At 37.6% G+C, this 24,089-nt stretch overlaps 3 protein-coding genes across 22 annotated transcripts in view; all 3 read left to right on the forward strand.

Moving 5' to 3' along the window:
* conu (Rho GTPase-activating protein conundrum) overlaps positions 1 to 24,089 on the forward strand; it is a 307,155-nt gene that overhangs the window by 164,051 nt on the left and 119,015 nt on the right. Inside the window, exon 6 of one of the 19 annotated variants that reach the window (XM_070999143.1) lies at positions 7,160 to 7,180. The exons of 17 other annotated variants lie outside the window; for them this stretch is intronic. In XM_070999143.1, the coding sequence (XP_070855244.1) occupies positions 7,160 to 7,165 (6 nt within the window). In that variant the 3' untranslated portion in view covers positions 7,166 to 7,180. Of the gene's footprint in view, positions 1 to 7,159; positions 7,245 to 24,089 lie in introns of those variants that run through there. One more of the 19 variants, XM_070999138.1, reaches the window with a different exon arrangement.
* LOC139354886 (uncharacterized) lies at positions 7,268 to 9,801 on the forward strand. Its single transcript, XM_070999144.1, has 2 exons — positions 7,268 to 8,903; positions 8,960 to 9,801. The coding sequence occupies exons 1-2, from the start codon at positions 8,659 to 8,661 to the stop codon at positions 9,075 to 9,077; spliced, it is 363 nt and encodes a 120-aa protein (XP_070855245.1). The 5' UTR covers positions 7,268 to 8,658; the 3' UTR covers positions 9,078 to 9,801.
* On the forward strand, positions 11,257 to 20,275 carry LOC139354888 (uncharacterized). Of its 2 annotated transcripts, XR_011605728.1 has the most exons (3): positions 11,257 to 13,874; positions 13,942 to 14,086; positions 14,143 to 20,275. XR_011605728.1 is itself a non-coding variant. In XM_070999146.1 (2 exons), the coding sequence occupies exons 1-2, from the start codon at positions 13,842 to 13,844 to the stop codon at positions 14,258 to 14,260; spliced, it is 363 nt and encodes a 120-aa protein (XP_070855247.1). In that variant the 5' UTR covers positions 11,426 to 13,841; the 3' UTR covers positions 14,261 to 20,273. The 2 variants fall into 2 exon arrangements, 1 of the variants encoding a protein (XP_070855247.1); XM_070999146.1 differs by having other exon boundaries at positions 11,426 to 14,086; positions 14,143 to 20,273.

Consider the following 24,089-nt stretch of genomic DNA (forward strand, 5'->3'; position numbering starts at 1 on the left):
CCCCATTGGTTTCTTGGGATCCTACCGTCTTCATCGCTCTGGTCGATTACACCAATGATCTTCCGATCCTTTACCACTTCCGCAAAAGATCTCGACGATGTGCCGCGGTTGGTTACCTTAGCCTTCTTGCTCGCTGGTTGAGCTGACTCCATCGACCTCTCTCGCTTGTTGCTGTTGCTGGTAGTCATAGCGATGTCGAAGTCTGGGATAACTGCCTTTGCCCAGGCTATGTCCTCTTGGATTTTTAGGTAATCCAATTTTGACGTCTGATCCTCACGTATCGGATTGGTGGCCAGCCGTTTGAGGATGCTAAAAGCTTTCTTTCGTTCAAGAGGTCCTGCCTGGTTGGGTGGTATCCTCTTAAACTCCTTTGCCCTGGTACTCACCACGAGACCGGCTTTAGCGCTCCCCTCAGGTTGGAGTGGCTGGTTAGCCACACCTACGCTGGTGGGAGGCTTGGGCTTGTCGCTATGGCGAGTTGGGCTTAGCCGGCTGCGTTGTTCGCTGACCTTGGTAGGGGTGGACGTCACATGGACTGGGGTGGTCGGAGCCGTGATCTTGCTCTTCCTATCGTCGTTGGTTTCGACTTCCGACTTTTTAAGAGAATCGGGCTCTTGTTTGGTGCAGTCTTTTTGTTTTTTGTTAGTTAAGTTCTCCATGTTGAATCCCACGAGCTGCGGAGAATGGACAGGTCCACCCGGGCAGAGATCCGCCGTACCCGGGTAAGGCTGACTTAGAACAGGCGGTCGCCACTTGCCTGAGCTCACCGTTTGAGACTGAGTTATTTGATGACTCGGGCTCCCAGCCAGATTGACTCTCGGCACGGTACGAGTGACACCTTAGTCCAACCCAGGGTGATATGAGTTGTGTGGGTAGGGAAGAGGTAGGTTCAAAGAGTGTGGGAAGGGGTATGTGTAAGCTATTTGTCGGAGGCGGCAGCACAAGCGCGACGTCGGTACTGCTACGGCGCAGATACCCGCTGACTGTCCGGGGCTACTTATTTGCGCTTCGTGTTGGGGGCTTGGCCGTGTCCAACTTCCACGCTTATTCGTAGCTACCCTGGAGAACCAGGGCGCTCGCTATCCACAACCTGCGACCCGTTCGGTAGCCTTCAGCTCGGCGCCCTCAGAGCCATCCCACTAGCTCTTTGGCCGAAGGGGTAAAGGATTAATGCTGACAAATTTCGACTATATGCTCTTGACACTGGCAAAAAGTTGCTAAGTTTGTATGATTGGTACTTATTCCCGCCCTCAGTACACAAAGTTTTTATCCACGGTGCAGATGTAATTAATTTTGCACTTGTTTCAATTGAAGAATTATCGGGATCGCGATCCTTTTATTACGGGACTAAGGAAATTGCCATTCAAATATAAATAAAATTTAATGAAGTCTTTATTAGATTTGAAGAATTAGATTAATTATTTATTCTTTCTTTGTTTTTTTTTTATTTGTTATGACTCCTGTTTTGTTTTAAAAAAGTGTCTTATTACTAAAATAATTGACTTATCTTTGAAACAGGTTCTTATTTGTCCTTGCAGATATTGATATGGCAGCTATATGATAATGTTTTTCTACTTGAACAGAATTTAGAAAGCATGTAAATTATAACAAAAGTCATTTCATTATATTTTATTTTATTTATTGGTAACCCGTTAGGGCAGCTTGAGCTCTGTTTAGAAACTAAAAATACAATTCAAAATGAAACTGCGGCTTGTCACTCCATCGTTCGGCCAAGGTGCTGATGCCGCACTTTTGGGCAGCCGCTGCTGGCGGCCAGCAACTCTGTTGCTTTGACCCTTTGTTGACGCTGCCCCTCGTGACCACTCACCGCTTGCATGGGCCGGATCCGATTTCACCGGCCGGGTTCCCGGTTACGCGTGCATCCGGTGTTGGCCCCAGATCGTTGACCGTAGTCGGGTTAACTCCTCCCAGTTTTAAGTTAAGGCCGCCCTCGGTCTTTCCAAGTATTTCTGCCAGCAGCTTGCTCCGGGTCTTGTCATTTCCGACGGCAAAGCATCCTAATAGTAGGACGGTGGTAGCCCCACAGCTCAAGACGGAGCCATACGTAATTTGGCCCCCAAGATCGCCGATTCCCTTCAGATTGCGATGGCTTAATTCGTGCAGAAACGATAGACTGAGAAGATGGTGGTGCTCAGTAATGTTGATTTTTGCCATGGCATGCACAGCTGGTGTCTTCTTCAGAACCCGATGATGATTTACGTATGGGGTACCATTCAGGCTTATTTGGTCGTCAAAGGTTATAAGGAACGTGCCGGCAGTGTTTTGATGAGTATTACCGCCCGTTATGTTTGCAGCAGCGTCGATGATGATTTTGTGTCGTAGTGAGCGAGAACGCCGGTCATCAGCTGTTGAGCCCATGCTGAATTCTCCGAGGCAGAAGGTTGTTCCTACGACTATGTCGATGTTAGAGATGGCCAGAATTCGCTCCCCGCAGTCGGCTACAGTGTTGTGTTTATCTAAATTTACTATCATGTTATTGTGCTTAACGGGATAAATCATTAATTTTTTGCAAACTACTTTCGGTTTTGGGAACTTAACTAGAAAATACAAAAGGTTATTATTCTGAAATATCTTTACTTTAGACACCGCCAGCACGTCAGCCACACTGACATTTGTAAGGTGTTCATTCGTTATCTCTCTCACATCAATGTCATCTAAAATAACTGGACTCAACAAATTTATTTTTGCTAAAGTTATAGATGTTATTAAGTTTTCCAATTCAGTTATTTCTGCTCTATATTGCAAGAACTGTCTCGTACAGGTGGTCGGAGTTTATCTTGTCTGACTTGTTAATGGAGTTTACTTGCTGGGACAGAAGATTAAATTGTGTTTGAATCTGGCTATTAATGTCTATCTGATTATTTTCAGCCTGTATTAACAGCAATTGTCTGAATTTTATTTGTTCCCAGTCTTTAAAGTCTGAAGTCCCTGCTATTACTTGTAGTGCGGATCCTAACATGTTAATACTACGACCCTGTCTATGGTGTATCTTAATTGTGTCTACTAATGTACAAATTTGGTGGTTTAGCCTAAAAGGAACAAAAGGAAAATGGTTAATACTAATATTATTTAACCTATCTTAGGTTGTCCTTATGGACCACTCTCCCCTTTATTAAAACAGTTGTTCCCAGGTCCGCCTCAACGGTTTCCTCGAAACAAAGTGGTGATAGTTTTTTTCCTAGCCGTTTATTTGTTTTTAACCAAACTCTGCCCTCTACCTAAAAACTTTTGTAAACCCTGTCTTTGCTTACGTGGTCTAGGGTTTTTTCCTGAGCTTTTTGGATTTTTTTTTAAATTTATATTTCAAGTTCATTGGGGGTTGAATGGATAATTTCGACAGGTTTTTTACCTGTTACGGAGTGAATTGTTTTTTTATATTCTATAGTTGGTAATAGCACAATGTCAATGGTATTGTCAAGTTTTCGGTTTTTTTTATAGTCAACGAGCTATCTCGGCTAACGTTCTAAGAAAACGCTCTACCATTTCGTTTGATGTGCTATGCAGAGGTCGGCAATTTGCAATACTAATTCCAAAGTTTCCTGTTAGGATTGATTTTATGGTTTCTGAGTTAAGAGAACGTTCGTTGTCGCAGTATAGGGTTTTTATTTTTGGAAACAGATTGGCAAGTTGAAGCAAAGGTGTGTTAATGTCTATAATTGCTCGCGAGGTGATGGGTTGAACGGAGGCAAACTTAGAAAACTTATCTACGGCGGTTAAAAAATATTTTCCGTCCGTAGAAAAAATATCGACGTGTAGAATTTCTCCTAAGGAAGTTGGAACGGGTGTTTTAGAGATAGCCTGTTTTTCAGGATGACGATTGTATTTCCCTTTCGAGCATACTGTAAAATTTGTTACTATTTCAGTAACAATTCTTGTCATTTTGGGAAATAAGTAGTCTGACTGTATTTGTTTAACGTTTCTTTGAGCCGCGCGATGTGCTCTGTTATGCTCAGTCACAGCTATTTCGAGTTGCTCTGATTTCTCAGTTACGTCAATTACAAACGATTTTGAATATCTAAAGACTGTCGAGGGGAATTCCTGAATCAAAGGGTGTTGAATAAATGCCAGAACAGGAAGTTCGCAATGTATTGCGTTGACGACGTCTGGCTCGTGAAGCCAGCTCATGTCGTGACATCTCTTAGGAGGTGTACTGATGTGAACTGAATAATAAGTCTCATTTTATTTTGGAATAGAACGTAGTTATTGGTTGCTGGATGCAGTGATTCTTCAGTCACAATTTAAGTCAGAGTCACCACTATCTTCTAGCGCGTTTAAATTTTGGCGGGAAAGAGCATCCGCTACTTGATTCTGTTTGCCAGGGGTATAAACGACCGTGGCATTGTGCTCGTCGACAAACGATTTCCAGCGTATTAATTTGTCGTTTGTATTCTTTGGTGATACAGCTGATGTTAGAGGCTTGTGATCTGTGTAGATCGTCAAATTCTTTACCCCATATAGATAGTTTCTTAAACTCTTTAGCGCCCATACTATGGCTAAGAGTTCCTTTACATTTGCCGACAGGTGTTCCTCGTCATTGCGAATTGCTCGCGAAATCATGGTAATAGGTCGTTTACCTTGAGATCTTTGAGGCATCTGTAGTTAGGTCAAAGTGTTTACTAAAATCGGGATACATGAGGATTACTTCCTCCGATGCTAAAATATTTTTCAGTCGTTCGAATGCCTCTTTTGGGGCTTGATTTAAATTTATCTCAATTTTCCTAGACTGATTCGCACCTACCTTACCATTGTCGCTCTTTAGAATATTTGTAAGCGAACGAGCGATGGTAGCAAACCCTTTTATAAAACATCTTTAATAACTAGCTAGCCCCAGAAAGGATCTACGATGTTTTTGGGGGCAGAAAGTTTTCTGATTCAACACAGCAGCAGCGGAAGGCTCGTGTGAGATTAATGTTTTATTAGTAAGAAGCGTTAGCTTCTTCTCTATCTCATCGTAATACTTATTTAGAGAAAGTTCTCCCTGCCTCATGGTATCTAATTCTTGCTGGATTACCCGTACCGGTGTTTTGTTGGCGTACGTGAAATCAAGACGCTCTACAATGGCTTCAAAATTCAAAACCGTGTTAAAAGGAGGCTAATACCGCATCTGCGTTGCCCTTATTTTGTTTCTTATAACTGCTACTGCCTTGTAGTGTCGGAACTGCCATTAAAGGGCTTAAAGACGGTATACGCAGCATTAGCCGCTTGTCTCCAAGAGACATAATTCTTCTGCTTCCCGTCGAATACGGGAATGGACTTGACAATGTCTGAAGGCTCTTCGCACTTTACACTATTGTTTATACTTATGGCCTCATAGGCCTTAACCTCCGTATTTGTCAGAGAAATAGCACCTTTTCTACCCTCCAACTCTTGGAACTTCTGTTCGAGAGCCTGGGCCTGTGTTCAACGCTGCCTGAACTGCGGCGCGTACAATTTCAGAAATATCGCTATTCGACATACTGATACTGTTCCCAATATATCCTGCGAATTCGTTAGTCTGTGGTTTTTTTATTTTGATGTTCCTATAGCTTTCTAGAAGTTCCTCGTCACTACTGTCTGTGCCTTTTCCTTCTCTATAGCTCATTTAATTTATTAAGTATAATCTCTGAACTGGAAAAATCAATTGTTTTCTTTGTTTTCTGAAGTTTGATTATACTAAAGAGATAATAAACAATCGCCTTACTTACATTTGGTCAAGTGGAAACACAATGTATTATACTCTTTTTTTTCCAAAAAAAGGTCTTGTATTGTTTTCCTGCGGGAGGCGAATCGTTGTGATGAATGCTGTTGCAGGTTACTCGCAGCTAATTTATCCTCCAGTTACTGGGCACCAGAAACTTCTTTTCCAATTTTCGCAATTAATAATTTGTTGCACTTAAAAAAAATTATTAATTGTTTTCGTTTCTAACTGTAAGTTCTTATTTACTGTTTTCTTCCTTTTATTAAATAAACTTTATTTCGTTTTTATTTCTGCGCACTCAAACAATTTTTTGCACCTAAGATAATTAGTCATTGATTTCGCTTTTAAGTGGAAGTTCTTAGTTTTTTCCTTTTAAAACTTTATTTCGTTTTTATTTCTGCGCATTCAAACATTTTTTGCACTTAAAGAAAATTATTAATTGATTTCGCTTTTAACTTGAGGTTCTTAGTTTTTTCCTTTTAAAACTTTATTTCGTTTTTATTTCTGCGCATTCAAACATTTTTTGCACTTTAAAAAAATTATTAATTGTTTTCGCATTTAACTGGAAGTTCTTATTTGTTGTTTTTTCCTTTAAAAAACTTTACTTCCTTTTTATTTCTGTGCATTAAAACAATTTTTTATATTTTGCACTTAAAAATCATTTTGCACTTCAAACAAATTATTGAAATAATATTTTCCGAGTTAATCCTTTTCAAGACGATTGCGTTTATTATTTTTTAAACAACTTTGAACGGGTTATTTTTTATGAATTTTTTTTGAATTCGGAATCGCGGAACTTTCCACGGTTGAGCGTCAATTATAACAAAACAACAATAATAACAATTATAACCCGATAGGGCAGCTTGAGTTCTGTTTAAAAACTAAAAATACAATTCAAAATACATTACATATCTTGAAAAACAAAAAAGTGGTTCATACTATTGCTTATATCTATCCGATCGTTTCTATGGCAGCTATATGATATAGACATACAATATGGCCAATTTTTTTATTACACATTTAAAATATATTTTTTTAGCATTTTTGTGTACATTTTGTTACAATATATCAAGAAGTACTTATGGCCGGGGCTCCATAAAAGCCCAACCACTGTGAATTGAAGACAAGACCAGCCAGTTGGAAGCAGTTAGGACAGGTCCTTTTCGTCAAAAAGACTCCGAGATTACTGTGGACGGCAGTTCACTTAGTGACAAAGCGAGTGCTACCAATTTGTCCTTTTTCCGGACAGATCTGACCTTTTTCAGACTGTCTCAGCCGGAACTAATTTGCAACATCTCCTGTCCGGAAATCTGTCCTTTTTTTTGCTTTTCAAACTAAGCTTATAAGTTTATTAGAAATGGACCTTTGGGTATCGTTCGACAGTTCCAAATAGCTATCGTTTTGTGCTTGCAGTATGGTCAGACAACCATTGGACCCATCACTATTTCCTTTCACTTTTAGGCCTAGTACTCACATCGCCGAAAACCGCGAGCTAACCATAGGAGTGAGCGAGAGACAAATATGCGGCTAACGCTTTTCGTCGGGTCTGTTTTTCAGCGCGGTACTCAGATGAGCTAAGGAAATACCAGAAAAAATACCGGATTTAGCGAGTGAATTTCGGTGAACGCCGTTAGCCGCGGCCCAAAGAACAAGAAATTTAAACTTTGGCGGTGTTCGTGCAAAGGCGATGTGGAAACTAAAAATTAACAAGAAAGGAAGTTAACTTCGGCAAGCCGAAGATTGTATACCCTTGCAGTTATAATTATTAAATTAAAAAATATAAAAAATGATATTCCCAAAAGTATAAGATAATATGTTAGAAAACACCGAAGCTATAATTTTTATACCCGTTACTCGTAGAGTAAAAGGGTATACTAGATTCGTCGGAAAGTATGTAACAGGCAGAAGGAAGCGTTTCCGACCCCACAAAGTATATATATTCTTGATCAGGATCACTAGCCGAGTCGATCTAGCCATGTCCGTCTGTCCGTCTGTCCGTCTGTCTGTCCGTCCGGATGAACGCTGAGATCTCGGAAACTATGGGAGCTAGACTATTGAGATTTGGCGTGTAGATTTCTGAGCTTCTTACGCAGCGCAAGTTTGTTTCAGTACAGTGCCACGCCCACTCTAACGCCCACAAACCGCCCAAAACTGTGGCTCCTACAGTTTTGATGCTAGAATAAAAATTTTAACTGAAATGTATTGTTCTCACCAATTGCCACGCCCACTTTAACGCCCACAAACCGCGAAAACCTGTGACGCCCACAATTTTCATGCTAGATAAAAAATTTTAACTGAAATGTATTGGTCTCGTCAATACCTATCGATTGATCCAAAAAAAAATTGCCACGCCCACTCTAACGCCCATAACGCTTAAATCTGTATACCTCCGGTAGGTGGCGCATTTTAATCTCGCTTTGCTGCTTGCATATCTCCATATAGCTGAGTAACGGGTATCTGATAGTCGAGGTACTCGACTATAGCGTTCTTCCTTGTTTTCATATCATTTTCCCGCGAATTTTCCGATCGTTCCTATGGCATCTATATGCTATAGTCGTCCGATTTTGGTTAAATTTAATTCAAAATTCAAAACTAATTAAAAAATGTAATTTCCAAGCTTAGGAGGTTATATGTTTAAAAACACCAAAGATATAATTTTTTAAAGTTTTTTTTTCCGATTATTCCTATGGGAGCTATAAGATATAGTTGTCCGATCCGGCTGGATCCGACTTATATACTACCTGCAAAAGATATAAGACTTTTGGGAAAGTTTCAACCCGATACCTTTAAAACTGAGAGACTAGTTTGCGTAGAAACGGACGGACAGACGGACATGGCTAGATCGACTCGTCTAGTCATGCTGATCAAGAATATATATACTTTATGGGGCCGGAAACGTCTCCTTCACTGCGTTGCAAACTTCTGACTGAAATCAATATACCATCTGCAAGAATATAAAAATGGAAGGAAAACCCCAAAATCGAATGCAGGAGGTCAGTACAGATGAAATAGGACGCTTAGTCCAAGCTGTTGCCCTTTATTGTGGGATTTCACCGACAGAAAGCAATACCACAACAGGGGCAAATCCGCAGGATAGTGGAAATGCTGGACGAGATCCACTAGAGGATCCCAGTGCGAAGGAACATGCCGAGTGGGACTTCGTTCCTTACATGGACATCCTGGCGGGCGTGCCCTCGCAAAGAAAGTAAGATCTGGCGAAAAGAATTTGGTTACGTTGTACTAATAGAAGTATATTTTTAGCGGAACCAACAATAATACGATCTCCGACGACCTCTCCATTAGGACTGCGGATACCACCACCACCAGCTACTTGGCAGCTTATGCGGAGCTGGGAGGAGGAAAAAAGGGCGCCCGCTAATGATCAGTTGGAGAAGCCATAGCCAGCCATTGCCAGGATGCTGGGCGACATCCTGCAGCATCAGCGGAACGACCGCGTTTCCAATCTCGTTCCCACTCCCTCAAGGCCCAATATGCCTATTGGGAGTCGGAGCTGGACTACAGAAGGCGCGGGAAAGATGACGAATCATCCGTGGGACGAGAAGGAAGGCTTAAACTTCTAATTTACAGAAATAAAAACATTCGTTGAACATTCCATTTATTTATATTTAAATTACTTTGTACACCAGCAGACTCTTCTTTTTTAAATTGCTCCTATTAATTGTTTTCCGTTTGGCAACAAGCCCAGCTGCTTGACAGTAAGACCATGCCACATGCATTGCGGGTTAACTTTGAAAACTTCGGTCACACTACAAATAATGAGATTTTTCGACTAGTGAAACTTTTTTCCGATCTGAGTACTAGGCTTTAAGATGCCTAAGGAAAATTGTAAGCAAAAGCTCAGTTAATCATGGATAAAGCAATCCGAATTTAAAAACTTGAATTGTTGCAAATTTAGCTTTAATTTTTCCACCTAAGCTAAAGGTGAAGTTTGTGTGCAGGAAGCGGCACTATCCAGTTGGTCACTTCTCGGGAATATGTAAAAGTCATCTTGGAGCAACCGAGAATGACGAAATTATTGACTCGGCCATCAAACTGATACAGACTCTGTGCTTAAAATAAATAATTTAAAATAATTGTAGTGCTCTAACATAATAAAATATTGAAAGATAACATTTTGTCCTATGTTTTGTCATTTTTAAAATGTCCTTTTCAAGCTGAGTAATTGCAGTTTTATTCTTAATGAAAATGCGCATCTAATGATTGCTAAAATCCAATACTCCGCTTAAAAGTTATCAAAAAATGTTGCAGGTCTTTCTAAAATGAAAAGTTTTTTCACTTTGCTTGTTGGTTTGTATAAATCCCTTTTTGGTTCTAGGGTCTTGGGGACTTTATTGATGTATTAAGAAGCTCAAGATAGAAAACTTTTGTTATACGCTAGTTTAACTCGCTAGTTTAGCGATAAATAAGAAAACCAGACTTAAAGGGCTTACAGTTTCTAAAAAACTAATGCTACATATACCTTCTGTATGTCACCAAAAATGTAATTCAATATGATTATCACGCTGCCTTTGCTTAAATTGTTTAAATACAATAGATTTAAAGTTATAGCTCAATGTTTTTTTTTTTACCAATTTCTGCCTATTTTCTCAAATTTGGTTCTAACGATTTCTTTTTAAATTTTAAACTATTTAGCCATTTAGATTTCGCAACTTTACCGTTTGGAAGTTAATGAGCGATAAAAAGCGCAACCTGTTTCATTCCAGTCTAAAAATGTGCATGTGCCCCAAAAATCGGGTAAAAATACGCTCTAGGAAATGCGATTTCTTAGAAACTATCGTGCAAATCTCTTTCTGCGGAAATGCATTGTTCTCTTGTTATTGAATTTTTAATTTTTAATTTTTTCTATAAAAACAAAGAAGCTTTATCTACGATTTTGAATGCTTTATAAAAAACCAGGGCTGTCCATTCGCTGTCAAAATAAAAGGGGAGTGTAGGGTAAGGTGACGATTAAGGTAATGTGATGAACTCGTCAAATCTCATTTGTGACGTCTCATCAAAAATTCCAAATAATTGACGATATTTCTTATCGTGCTGACAATGTATTTTCAATTATGTTATTAAGAATTCGCGTAATTTGTTCGTAAGATAATTTTGACTAAAAGGTGGAGCTAAAAGTAAAAACCCTATTCAATTTATTTTTCAATTCCAATAAACAATCGCCTTACTTACATTTGGTCAAGTGGAAACACAATGTATTATACTCTTTTTTTTCCAAAAAAAGGTCTTGTATTGTTTTCCTGCGGGAGGCGAATCGTTGTGATGAATGCTGTTGCAGGTTACTCGCAGCTAATTTATCCTCCAGTTACTGGGCACCAGAAACTTCTTTTCCAATTTTCGCAATTAATAATTTGTTGCACTTAAAAAAAATTATTAATTGTTTTCGTTTCTAACTGTAAGTTCTTATTTACTGTTTTCTTCCTTTTATTAAATAAACTTTATTTCGTTTTTATTTCTGCGCACTCAAACAATTTTTTGCACCTAAGATAATTAGTCATTGATTTCGCTTTTAAGTGGAAGTTCTTAGTTTTTTCCTTTTAAAACTTTATTTCGTTTTTATTTCTGCGCATTCAAACATTTTTTGCACTTAAAGAAAATTATTAATTGATTTCGCTTTTAACTTGAGGTTCTTAGTTTTTTCCTTTTAAAACTTTATTTCGTTTTTATTTCTGCGCATTCAAACATTTTTTGCACTTTAAAAAAATTATTAATTGTTTTCGCATTTAACTGGAAGTTCTTATTTGTTGTTTTTTCCTTTAAAAAACTTTACTTCCTTTTTATTTCTGTGCATTAAAACAATTTTTTATATTTTGCACTTAAAAATCATTTTGCACTTCAAACAAATTATTGAAATAATATTTTCCGAGTTAATCCTTTTCAAGACGATTGCGTTTATTATTTTTTAAACAACTTTGAACGGGTTATTTTTTATGAATTTTTTTTGAATTCGGAATCGCGGAACTTTCCACGGTTGAGCGTCAATTATAACAAAACAACAATAATAACAATTATAACCCGATAGGGCAGCTTGAGTTCTGTTTAAAAACTAAAAATACAATTCAAAATACATTACATATCTTGAAAAACAAAAAAGTGGTTCATACTATTGCTTATATCTATCCGATCGTTTCTATGGCAGCTATATGATATAGACATACAATATGGCCAATTTTTTTATTACACATTTAAAATATATTTTTTTAGCATTTTTGTGTACATTTTGTTACAATATATCAAGAAGTACTTATGGCCGGGGCTCCATAAAAGCCCAACCACTGTGAATTGAAGACAAGACCAGCCAGTTGGAAGCAGTTAGGACAGGTCCTTTTCGTCAAAAAGACTCCGAGATTACTGTGGACGGCAGTTCACTTAGTGACAAAGCGAGTGCTACCAATTTGTCCTTTTTCCGGACAGATCTGACCTTTTTCAGACTGTCTCAGCCGGAACTAATTTGCAACATCTCCTGTCCGGAAATCTGTCCTTTTTTTTGCTTTTCAAACTAAGCTTATAAGTTTATTAGAAATGGACCTTTGGGTATCGTTCGACAGTTCCAAATAGCTATCGTTTTGTGCTTGCAGTATGGTCAGACAACCATTGGACCCATCACTATTTCCTTTCACTTTTAGGCCTAGTACTCACATCGCCGAAAACCGCGAGCTAACCATAGGAGTGAGCGAGAGACAAATATGCGGCTAACGCTTTTCGTCGGGTCTGTTTTTCAGCGCGGTACTCAGATGAGCTAAGGAAATACCAGAAAAAATACCGGATTTAGCGAGTGAATTTCGGTGAACGCCGTTAGCCGCGGCCCAAAGAACAAGAAATTTAAACTTTGGCGGTGTTCGTGCAAAGGCGATGTGGAAACTAAAAATTAACAAGAAAGGAAGTTAACTTCGGCAAGCCGAAGATTGTATACCCTTGCAGTTATAATTATTAAATTAAAAAATATAAAAAATGATATTCCCAAAAGTATAAGATAATATGTTAGAAAACACCGAAGCTATAATTTTTATACCCGTTACTCGTAGAGTAAAAGGGTATACTAGATTCGTCGGAAAGTATGTAACAGGCAGAAGGAAGCGTTTCCGACCCCACAAAGTATATATATTCTTGATCAGGATCACTAGCCGAGTCGATCTAGCCATGTCCGTCTGTCCGTCTGTCCGTCTGTCTGTCCGTCCGGATGAACGCTGAGATCTCGGAAACTATGGGAGCTAGACTATTGAGATTTGGCGTGTAGATTTCTGAGCTTCTTACGCAGCGCAAGTTTGTTTCAGTACAGTGCCACGCCCACTCTAACGCCCACAAACCGCCCAAAACTGTGGCTCCTACAGTTTTGATGCTAGAATAAAAATTTTAACTGAAATGTATTGTTCTCACCAATTGCCACGCCCACTTTAACGCCCACAAACCGCGAAAACCTGTGACGCCCACAATTTTCATGCTAGATAAAAAATTTTAACTGAAATGTATTGGTCTCGTCAATACCTATCGATTGATCCAAAAAAAAATTGCCACGCCCACTCTAACGCCCATAACGCTTAAATCTGTATACCTCCGGTAGGTGGCGCATTTTAATCTCGCTTTGCTGCTTGCATATCTCCATATAGCTGAGTAACGGGTATCTGATAGTCGAGGTACTCGACTATAGCGTTCTTCCTTGTTTTCATATCATTTTCCCGCGAATTTTCCGATCGTTCCTATGGCATCTATATGCTATAGTCGTCCGATTTTGGTTAAATTTAATTCAAAATTCAAAACTAATTAAAAAATGTAATTTCCAAGCTTAGGAGGTTATATGTTTAAAAACACCAAAGATATAATTTTTTAAAGTTTTTTTTTCCGATTATTCCTATGGGAGCTATAAGATATAGTTGTCCGATCCGGCTGGATCCGACTTATATACTACCTGCAAAAGATATAAGACTTTTGGGAAAGTTTCAACCCGATACCTTTAAAACTGAGAGACTAGTTTGCGTAGAAACGGACGGACAGACGGACATGGCTAGATCGACTCGTCTAGTCATGCTGATCAAGAATATATATACTTTATGGGGCCGGAAACGTCTCCTTCACTGCGTTGCAAACTTCTGACTGAAATCAATATACCATCTGCAAGAATATAAAAATGGAAGGAAAACCCCAAAATCGAATGCAGGAGGTCAGTACAGATGAAATAGGACGCTTAGTCCAAGCTGTTGCCCTTTATTGTGGGATTTCACCGACAGAAAGCAATACCACAACAGGGGCAAATCCGCAGGATAGTGGAAATGCTGGACGAGATCCACTAGAGGATCCCAGTGCGAAGGAACATGCCGAGTGGGACTTCGTTCCTTACATGGACATCCTGGCGGGCGTGCCCTCGCAAAGAAAGTAAGATCTGGCGAAAAGAATTTGGTTACGTTGTACTAATAGAAGTATATTTTTAGCGGAACCAACAATAATACGATCTCCGACGACCTCTCCATTAGGACTGCGGATACCACCACCACCAGCTACTTGGCAGCTTATGCGGAGCTGGGAGGAGGAAAAAAGGGCGCCCGCTAATGATCAGTTGGAGAAGCCATAGCCAGCCATTGCCAGGATGCTGGGCGACATCCTGCAGCATCAGCGGAACGACCGCGTTTCCAATCTCGTTCCCACTCCCTCAAGGCCCAATATGCCTATTGGGAGTCGGAGCTGGACTACAGAAGGCGCGGGAAAGATGACGAATCATCCGTGGGACGAGAAGGAAGGCTTAAACTTCTAATTTACAGAAATAAAAACATTCGTTGAACATTCCATTTATTTATATTTAAATTACTTTGTACACCAGCAGACTCTTCTTTTTTAAATTGCTCCTATTAATTGTTTTCCGTTTGGCAACAAGCCCAGCTGCTTGACAGTAAGACCATGCCACATGCATTGCGGGTTAACTTTGAAAACTTCGGTCACACTACAAATAATGAGATTTTTCGACTAGTGAAACTTTTTTCCGATCTGAGTACTAGGCTTTAAGATGCCTAAGGAAAATTGTAAGCAAAAGCTCAGTTAATCATGGATAAAGCAATCCGAATTTAAAAACTTGAATTGTTGCAAATTTAGCTTTAATTTTTCCACCTAAGCTAAAGGTGAAGTTTGTGTGCAGGAAGCGGCACTATCCAGTTGGTCACTTCTCGGGAATATGTAAAAGTCATCTTGGAGCAACCGAGAATGACGAAATTATTGACTCGGCCATCAAACTGATACAGACTCTGTGCTTAAAATAAATAATTTAAAATAATTGTAGTGCTCTAACATAATAAAATATTGAAAGATAACATTTTGTCCTATGTTTTGTCATTTTTAAAATGTCCTTTTCAAGCTGAGTAATTGCAGTTTTATTCTTAATGAAAATGCGCATCTAATGATTGCTAAAATCCAATACTCCGCTTAAAAGTTATCAAAAAATGTTGCAGGTCTTTCTAAAATGAAAAGTTTTTTCACTTTGCTTGTTGGTTTGTATAAATCCCTTTTTGGTTCTAGGGTCTTGGGGACTTTATTGATGTATTAAGAAGCTCAAGATAGAAAACTTTTGTTATACGCTAGTTTAACTCGCTAGTTTAGCGATAAATAAGAAAACCAGACTTAAAGGGCTTACAGTTTCTAAAAAACTAATGCTACATATACCTTCTGTATGTCACCAAAAATGTAATTCAATATGATTATCACGCTGCCTTTGCTTAAATTGTTTAAATACAATAGATTTAAAGTTATAGCTCAATGTTTTTTTTTTTACCAATTTCTGCCTATTTTCTCAAATTTGGTTCTAACGATTTCTTTTTAAATTTTAAACTATTTAGCCATTTAGATTTCGCAACTTTACCGTTTGGAAGTTAATGAGCGATAAAAAGCGCAACCTGTTTCATTCCAGTCTAAAAATGTGCATGTGCCCCAAAAATCGGGTAAAAATACGCTCTAGGAAATGCGATTTCTTAGAAACTATCGTGCAAATCTCTTTCTGCGGAAATGCATTGTTCTCTTGTTATTGAATTTTTAATTTTTAATTTTTTCTATAAAAACAAAGAAGCTTTATCTACGATTTTGAATGCTTTATAAAAAACCAGGGCTGTCCATTCGCTGTCAAAATAAAAGGGGAGTGTAGGGTAAGGTGACGATTAAGGTAATGTGATGAACTCGTCAAATCTCATTTGTGACGTCTCATCAAAAATTCCAAATAATTGACGATATTTCTTATCGTGCTGACAATGTATTTTCAATTATGTTATTAAGAATTCGCGTAATTTGTTCGTAAGATAATTTTGACTAAAAGGTGGAGCTAAAAGTAAAAACCCTATTCAATTTATTTTTCAATTCCAATATTCCCATTTATCCAGTCCAGGTAAATATATACAAGTATTAACCCTTCAGTTCTGCAGTAGGGACGCGGTGACATGGCTCAAGGCAAAAAGCTTTTTTGTTTTTTTTTTGTGCCTAAAACGTTGTGCCGCTCTTGACGTCAGCAGAGAAGTCGGCGCAGCGTAGAAGACTGCCTACGAAAACAATAGTGCAACAAAGAGAGGCAGATATTCGGGAGTTCCCTCTCTTTCTTTTTCTTATAATCTGCCTGCACTCGGCGCTCTCAGAGACAAATTTCGGCCGATCCGTTAATTCTTTTGCGTCTTTCTGTTATGTTCGGCTAGCGACTAACATTTCGGCGGAAAAATTTTCGTGGAGCAGCGACATGTGAATGCCCTAATATTTTAGGAGCATTATTGTATATCGAAAAAAAACCAATTTTTTATAAAAGTTTTTAGTTTTTGTTTTATAAAAGTAAATTATTAGATTATAGTAAAATTAAGTAAATTGAATTTACTTATAGTGTTATGTTTACTTATTATACATTTTTATTACAATATCATTTTTTAGTTCAGGTATAGAAATTTTGTCCGTTAAAATTAATTTCAATATTTAAAACATTTTAGTAATAACATTTTTAAACAAGAACGCTATAGTCGAGTGCCTCGACTATCAGATACCCGTTACTCAGCTAATGGGACCAAAGGGAAATGGAGATATGCAAGCAGCAAAGCGAGATTAAAATGCGCCACCTACCCGTGATCTCAATATGTAGTTATGTGGGCGGTAGACAGATTTAAGCGTTATGAGCGTTAGAGTGGGCGTGGCTAATTTTCAATCGATAGGTATTGACGAGACCAATACATTTCGGTTACAATTTTGTATCTAGCATGAAAATCGTGGGCGCAAAGGCTTGGGTGGCTTGTTAGAGTGGGCGTGGCATATTTGCGTAACAAGCTTGCGCTGCATACAGGGCTACGAAATCTAAGTCTGAGATCCCATTTCTCTAACTTTGATAGTTTCCGAGATATCCGCGTTCATACTTACGATTTTTTTTAGTTTGTGGGCGTTAAAGTGGGCGTGGCAAACTTTTTTTGGGTCAATCGATAGCTAAAATTTTTATTCTAGCATCAAAACCGTAGGAGCCACAGTTTTGGGTGGCTTCTGGGCGTTAGAGTGGGCGTGGCACGTTTCTGAAACAAACTTGCGCTGCGCAGGAATCTCAGGAACCTGCATGCCTAATCCCCATGGCTAGATCGACTCGGCTAGTGATCCTTATCAAGAATATATATACTTTATACTATTAGCTTTGTTAGTTGAAATAGAAGACAATTTCTGTAAGACTTTGCAAAAATAAAATCAATTACAATCAATTAAAATAAAAAAAAGTTGTTAGTTGAAATAAAAGACAATTTCTGTAAGACTTTGCAAAAATAAAATCAATTACAAATAATATAAAAATAAATTCAGGGGTATAATAAATATTTCATTATATCTCTGACCGTTTCTTTGACAGCTATATGTTAGAGTCGTCTTATTTTTATTAATTTTAATTCGAAACTCTTAAAAATACAAAAAGTGATATTCCCAATAGTATAAGATAATATGTCGAATAACACCGAAGCTATGATTTGTTTCATATTATTTTTCCACCAATTTTCTGATCGTTCCTATGGCAGCTATATGATATAGTCGTCCGATTTTAATAAAAATTAATTCGAAATTCAAAACTAATTAAAAAATGTTATTTCCAAGCGTAGGAAGTTATAAGGAAAATAAAGAACACAAAAGATATAATTTTTTTTTGCGATTATTCCTATGGGAGCTATTTGATATAGTTGTCCGATGCGGCTGGTTCCGACTTAAATACTTCTTGCAAAAGTAATAAGACTTTTGGGAAAGTTTCAACCCGATAGCTTTAAAATTGAGAGACTAGTTTGAGTAGAAGCGGACGGATAGACGGACAGTTTTACAGAAATTGTCTTCTATTTCAACTATCAAAGCTGATAGTATAAAGTACATATATTCTTGATCAGCATCACTAGACAAGTCGATCTAGCCATGTCCATGTTCGTAAAAATTTAAACGAGAGTCTGTTTTTATTATCAATACCTACATGCCCAAAAATTATAGAAATCGGACCCCTCATTAAAAAGTTATAAAAAAAAAAATCAATTTTTTTTGCAATTCCATCGAGATTGTACACCACATGCAGCAAATAAGCTGCTTTCACTAACACGCTAACAAGCCGCTAGGGGCGCTATAGGCTATTTGGCGATGTAGTCCAAGTGGCGCTAAAGAAGATGAATAATATAGGTGGCGCTATAGGATAGGCGTGTTCGTGAAAAAACAGAGTTGCTTTAAGCATATATCTCCATCGGTTTCGCACTGCCTTAAGCTGAGTAAAGGGTATCCAATAGTCGATGCCATAAATTTTAGTAAAACGACATTAACGTTTCTTTTTTCTAAATACAAGAAAATTCATTCTAAAGTTAATGAATTTTTCCTTAAATAAAGAAAGCGTTACTTAAATGAGGAAATGGTTAATATAAACTAGAATCGCACTAAAAACAAGAAAAAATGTCCTTATAAATATAAATTTTGTGCTGAAAAATAGAACAGCTAACGCAAAAATAAAATTGTTTTGCATTGACTTTTTTAACCCTAACCCTAAAATGATTCTTACCCTAAATAATGGATATATTTTCTAAAAAACAGAAATATTTTATGGAAAACAGAACTATTTATTTTGCATGATCTGTAGTACCGTAATTCGATTTCAAAACATGTCAGCGGACGGGTTGCTGTATCCATAGCGCAGACGGTTTAAGGGTTTGGTTAAAAATCGTTTTGACGCAGGTTCGAATCCCAATGACACCCTTTTATTTTTTATTTATTTTTTTTATAATGTATATATATTCTTGATCAGGATCACTAGTCGATGTCCATGTCCGGCTGTCCATCTGTCCGTCTGCCCGTCTGTCCGTATGAACGCTGTGATCTCGAAAACTATAAAAGCTGCTATACTAGGATTAGGCATGCAGACTCTAGAGATTCCTACGCAGCGCAAGTTTATTTCGTCAGTGAGCTACGCCCAATCTGACTCACACAAACCGCCCACAAACTTCAAAAAATCGTCCATATGAACGCTGATATCTCGAAAAGAGTGACAAGATTAATTACAACGGCTTGACTAATTTTTCTGGCCAAAATTAATAGCTCCCTCAATTTTAAAGATATGAAAGTAAAACTTTCTCCGTCGTTGTTTTTTGTCAAAACGCATTTAAATATAAAATCCTTCGGATTGGTCAACTATACCATACAGCTGCCATAAGAATGATCAGATCAACATTGCTTCCTTTAAAGATAATTGTATAAAACTTTGAAAGTACCGTTTTAATATGATATTAAACAATAAGGGTATTCCTTAAACTGTCGAATTGCTGAATTGTTGAAAATTCAACAGAAAATTTCAGCAATTAAGGGAGCGACCCATAAGTTCCCTGTTGAATTTTCAATTTTAAGATGTCAGCTGTTTGTTAGATTGTCAAGTTGTCAGTCTGTGTTTACCAAAGATTATGTTTAAAATTAAGGAAAATGCCATGAATACACCAAAAAAGTAATCTATTAGAACTGCTAACAGGCAGCATCCTATCAGATATCCTTTATATGCATATTTTTTACGATGGCAATTCCTCCAGGTTTACAAGTGACTAGAGTTACCCACTTACTTAGCCCAGAGGCTGTTGAATTTCTGAAATTTCTGAAAGTTGACTTCGTATGGGACAGCTGATTAACAGCTGACCAAAATTCAACAATTCAGCAATTCAACAGCTTAGGGAATACCCTGAATGTTAGGTTAGGTTAGGTTAGGTTAGGGCGGCTGTCGGACTAAAGTCCGACACACTTAGACCTCAATGGGTCCGTTGTGATACCGCATGATCTCGTTTCTTCCTTCTCTAGGGTCCCGTTTCTAATAGTTTCAGCTTGTGTAAAGCTGATCAGCATGTCTTCCACCCGGAAGATTTAATAAAGGCACTTATGCTTTTGAGATTAATCTCCGATATTTCGGTAAGATCGTCGATGAAGGGGCTTCCTAAGTGTTTCAGTCTGAGTCTGCATAGGGCTGGGCAGAAGCAGAGAAGGTGTTCTCCCGTTTCCACTTCTTCCTCGTCCCTACAGCTTCTGCAGAAATCATTTTGCGGGGCTTTTAGCCTGCCGGCATGCGCGCCAACAAGCCAGTGGCCTGTAAGAGCTCGGATCAACATGCCACACTCTGTGCGGCTGAGCTTGAGTAACTCCGAGGTTCTTTTGTTGTTTATCACAGGCCATGTCTGGTGGTGGCGTTTTGCCAATGGGTGTTGGCTAGTGTGTTGAAGTGGTTTTTTATGTTTTGTCCTATGTTTTGTCATTTTTAAAATGTCCTTTTCAAGCTGAGTAATTACAGTTTTATTCTTAATGAAAATGCGCATCTAATGATTGCTAAAATCCAATACTCCGCTTAAAAGTTATCAAAAAATGTTGCAGGTCTTTCTAAAATGAAAAGTTTTTTCACTTTGCTTGTTGGTTTGTATAAATCCCTTTTTGGTTCTAGGGTCTTGGGGACTTTATTGATGTATTAAGAAGCTCAAGATAGAAAACTTTTGTTATACGCTAGTTTAACTCGCTAGTTTAGCGATAAATAAGAAAACCAGACTTAAAGGGCTTACAGTTTCTAAAAAACTAATGCTACATATACCTTCTGTATGTCACCAAAAATGTAATTCAATATGATTATCACGCTGCCTTTGCTTAAATTGTTTAAATACAATAGATTTAAAGTTATAGCTCAATGTTTTTTTTTTTACCAATTTCTGCCTATTTTCTCAAATTTGGTTCTAACGATTTCTTTTTAAATTTTAAACTATTTAGCCATTTAGATTTCGCAACTTTACCGTTTGGAAGTTAATGAGCGATAAAAAGCGCAACCTGTTTCATTCCAGTCTAAAAATGTGCATGTGCCCCAAAAATCGCGTAAAAATACGCTCTAGGAAATGCGATTTCTTAGAAACTATCGTGCAAATCTCTTTCTGCGGAAATGCATTGTTCTCTTGTTATTGAATTTTTAATTTTTAATTTTTTCTATAAAAACAAAGAAGCTTTATCTACGATTTTGAATGCTTTATAAAAAACCAGGGCTGTCCATTCGCCGTCAAAATAAAAGGGGAGTGTAGGGTAAGGTGACGATTAAGGTAATGTGATGAACTCGTCAAATCTCATTTGTGACGTCTCATCAAAAATTCCAAATAATTGACGATATTTCTTATCGTGCTGACAATGTATTTTCAATTATGTTATTAAGAATTCGCGTAATTTGTTCGTAAGATAATTTTGACTAAAAGGTGGAGCTAAAAGTAAAAACCCTATTCAATTTAGGTAAATATATACAAGTATTAACCCTTCAGTTCTGCAGTAGGGACGCGGTGACATGGCTCAAGGCAAAAAGCTTTTTTGTTTTTTTTTTGTGCCTAAAACGTTGTGCCGCTCTTGACGTCAGCAGAGAAGTCGGCGCAGCGTAGAAGACTGCCTACGAAAACAATAGTGCAACAAAGAGAGGCAGATATTCGGGAGTTCCCTCTCTTTCTTTTTCTTATAATCTGCCTGCACTCGGCGCTCTCAGAGACAAATTTCGGCCGATCCGTTAATTCTTTTGCGTCTTTCTGTTATGTTCGGCTAGCGACTAACATTTCGGCGGAAAAATTTTCGTGGAGCAGCGACATGTGAATGCCCTAATATTTTAGGAGCATTATTGTATATCGAAAAAAAACCAATTTTTTATAAAAGTTTTTAGTTTTTGTTTTATAAAAGTAAATTATTAGATTATAGTAAAATTAAGTAAATTGAATTTACTTATAGTGTTATGTTTACTTATTATACATTTTTATTACAAAATCATTTTTTAGTTCAGGTATAGAAATTTTGTCCGTTAAAATTAATTTCAATATTTAAAACATTTTAGTAATAACATTTTTAAACAAGAACGCTATAGTCGAGTGCCTCGACTATCAGATACCCGTTACTCAGCTAATGGGACCAAAGGGAAATGGAGATATGCAAGCAGCAAAGCGAGATTAAAATGCGCCACCTACCCGTGATCTCAATATGTAGTTATGTGGGCGGTAGACAGATTTAAGCGTTATGAGCGTTAGAGTGGGCGTGGCTAATTTTCAATCGATAGGTATTGACGAGACCAATACATTTCGGTTACAATTTTGTATCTAGCATGAAAATCGTGGGCGCAAAGGCTTGGGTGGCTTGTGGGCGTTAGAGTGGGCGTGGCCTATTTGCGTAACAAGCTTGCGCTGCATACAGGGCTACGAAATCTAAGTCTGAGATCCCATTTCTCTAACTTTGATAGTTTCCGAGATATCCGCGTTCATACTTACGATTTTTTTTAGTTTGTGGGCGTTAAAGTGGGCGTGGCAAACTTTTTTTGGGTCAATCGATAGCTAAAATTTTTATTCTAGCATCAAAACCGTAGGAGCCACAGTTTTGGGTGGCTTCTGGGCGTTAGAGTGGGCATGGCACGTTTCTGAAACAAACTTGCGCTGCGCAGGAATCTCAGGAACCTGCATGCCTAATCCCCATGGCTAGATCGACTCGGCTAGTGATCCTTATCAAGAATATATATACTTTATACTATTAGCTTTGTTAGTTGAAATAGAAGACAATTTCTGTAAGACTTTGCAAAAATAAAATCAATTACAATCAATTAAAATAAAAAAAAGTTGTTAGTTGAAATAAAAGACAATTTCTGTAAGACTTTGCAAAAATAAAATCAATTACAAATAATATAAAAATAAATTCAAGGGTATAATAAATATTTCATTATATCTCTGACCGTTTCTTTGACAGCTATATGTTAGAGTCGTCTTATTTTTATTAATTTTAATTCGAAACTCTTAAAAATACAAAATATTCCCAATAGTATAAGATAATATGTCGAATAACACCGAAGCTATGATTTGTTTCATATTATTTTTCCACCAATTTTCTGATCGTTCCTATGGCAGCTATATGATATAGTCGTCCGATTTTAATAAAAATTAATTCGAAATTCAAAACTAATTAAAAAATGTTATTTCCAAGCGTAGGAAGTTATAAGGAAAATAAAGAGCACCAAAGATATAATTTTTTTTGCGATTATTCCTATGGGAGCTATTTGATATAGTTGTCCGATGCGGCTGGTTCCGACTTAAATACTTCTTGCAAAAGTAATAAGACTTTTGGGAAAGTTTCAACCCGATAGCTTTAAAATTGAGAGACTAGTTTGAGTAGAAGCGGACGGATAGATGGACAGTTTTACAGAAATTGTCTTCTATTTCAACTATCAAAGCTGATAGTATAAAGTACATATATTCTTGATCAGCATCACTAGACAAGTCGATCTAGCCATGTCCATGTTCGTAAAAATTTAAACGAGAGTCTGTTTTTATTATCAATACCTACATGCCCAAAAATTATAGAAATCGGACCCCTCATTAAAAAGTTATAAAAAAAAAAATCAATTTTTTTTGCAATTCCATCGAGATTGTACACCACATGCAGCAAATAAGCTGCTTTCACTAACACGCTACCAAGCCGCTAGGGGCGCTATAGGCTATTTGGCGATGTAGTCCAAGTGGCGCTAAAGAAGAAGAATAATATAGGTGGCGCTATAGGATAGGCGTGTTCGTGAAAAAAACAGAGTTGCTTTAAGCATATATCTCCATCGGTTTCGCACTGCCTTAAGCTGAGTAAAGGGTATCCAATAGTCGATGCCATAAATTTTAGTAAAACGACATTAACGTTTCTTTTTTCTAAATACAAGAAAATTCATTCTAAAGTTAATGAATTTTTCCTTAAATAAAGAAAGCGTTACTTAAATGAGGAAATGGTTAATATAAACTAGAATCGCACTAAAAACAAGAAAAAATGTCCTTATAAATATAAATTTTGTGCTGAAAAATAGAACAGCTAACGCAAAAATAAAATTGTTTTGCATTGACTTTTTTAACCCTAACCCTAAAATGATTCTTAC

The sequence above is a fragment of the Drosophila suzukii genome, unplaced genomic scaffold (assembly GCF_043229965.1).
Source record: "Drosophila suzukii unplaced genomic scaffold, CBGP_Dsuzu_IsoJpt1.0 scf_4, whole genome shotgun sequence".
In the NCBI taxonomy this organism is placed as follows: Eukaryota; Metazoa; Arthropoda; class Insecta; order Diptera; family Drosophilidae; genus Drosophila; species Drosophila suzukii.

What these genes read in the sequence shown, in the direction of transcription:
- LOC139354888 (XM_070999146.1), top strand. Translation starts at nt 13,842, where the DNA reads ATGGAAGGAAAACCCCAAAATCGAATGCAGGAGGTCAGTACAGATGAA. An exon ending in GGCGTGCCCTCGCAAAGAAA is followed by an intron (nt 14,087 to 14,142) that starts GTAAGATCTGGC and finishes GTATATTTTTAG; the next exon opens with CGGAACCAACAATAATACGA.
- LOC139354886 (XM_070999144.1), top strand. Translation starts at nt 8,659, where the DNA reads ATGGAAGGAAAACCCCAAAATCGAATGCAGGAGGTCAGTACAGATGAA. An exon ending in GGCGTGCCCTCGCAAAGAAA is followed by an intron (nt 8,904 to 8,959) that starts GTAAGATCTGGC and finishes GTATATTTTTAG; the next exon opens with CGGAACCAACAATAATACGA.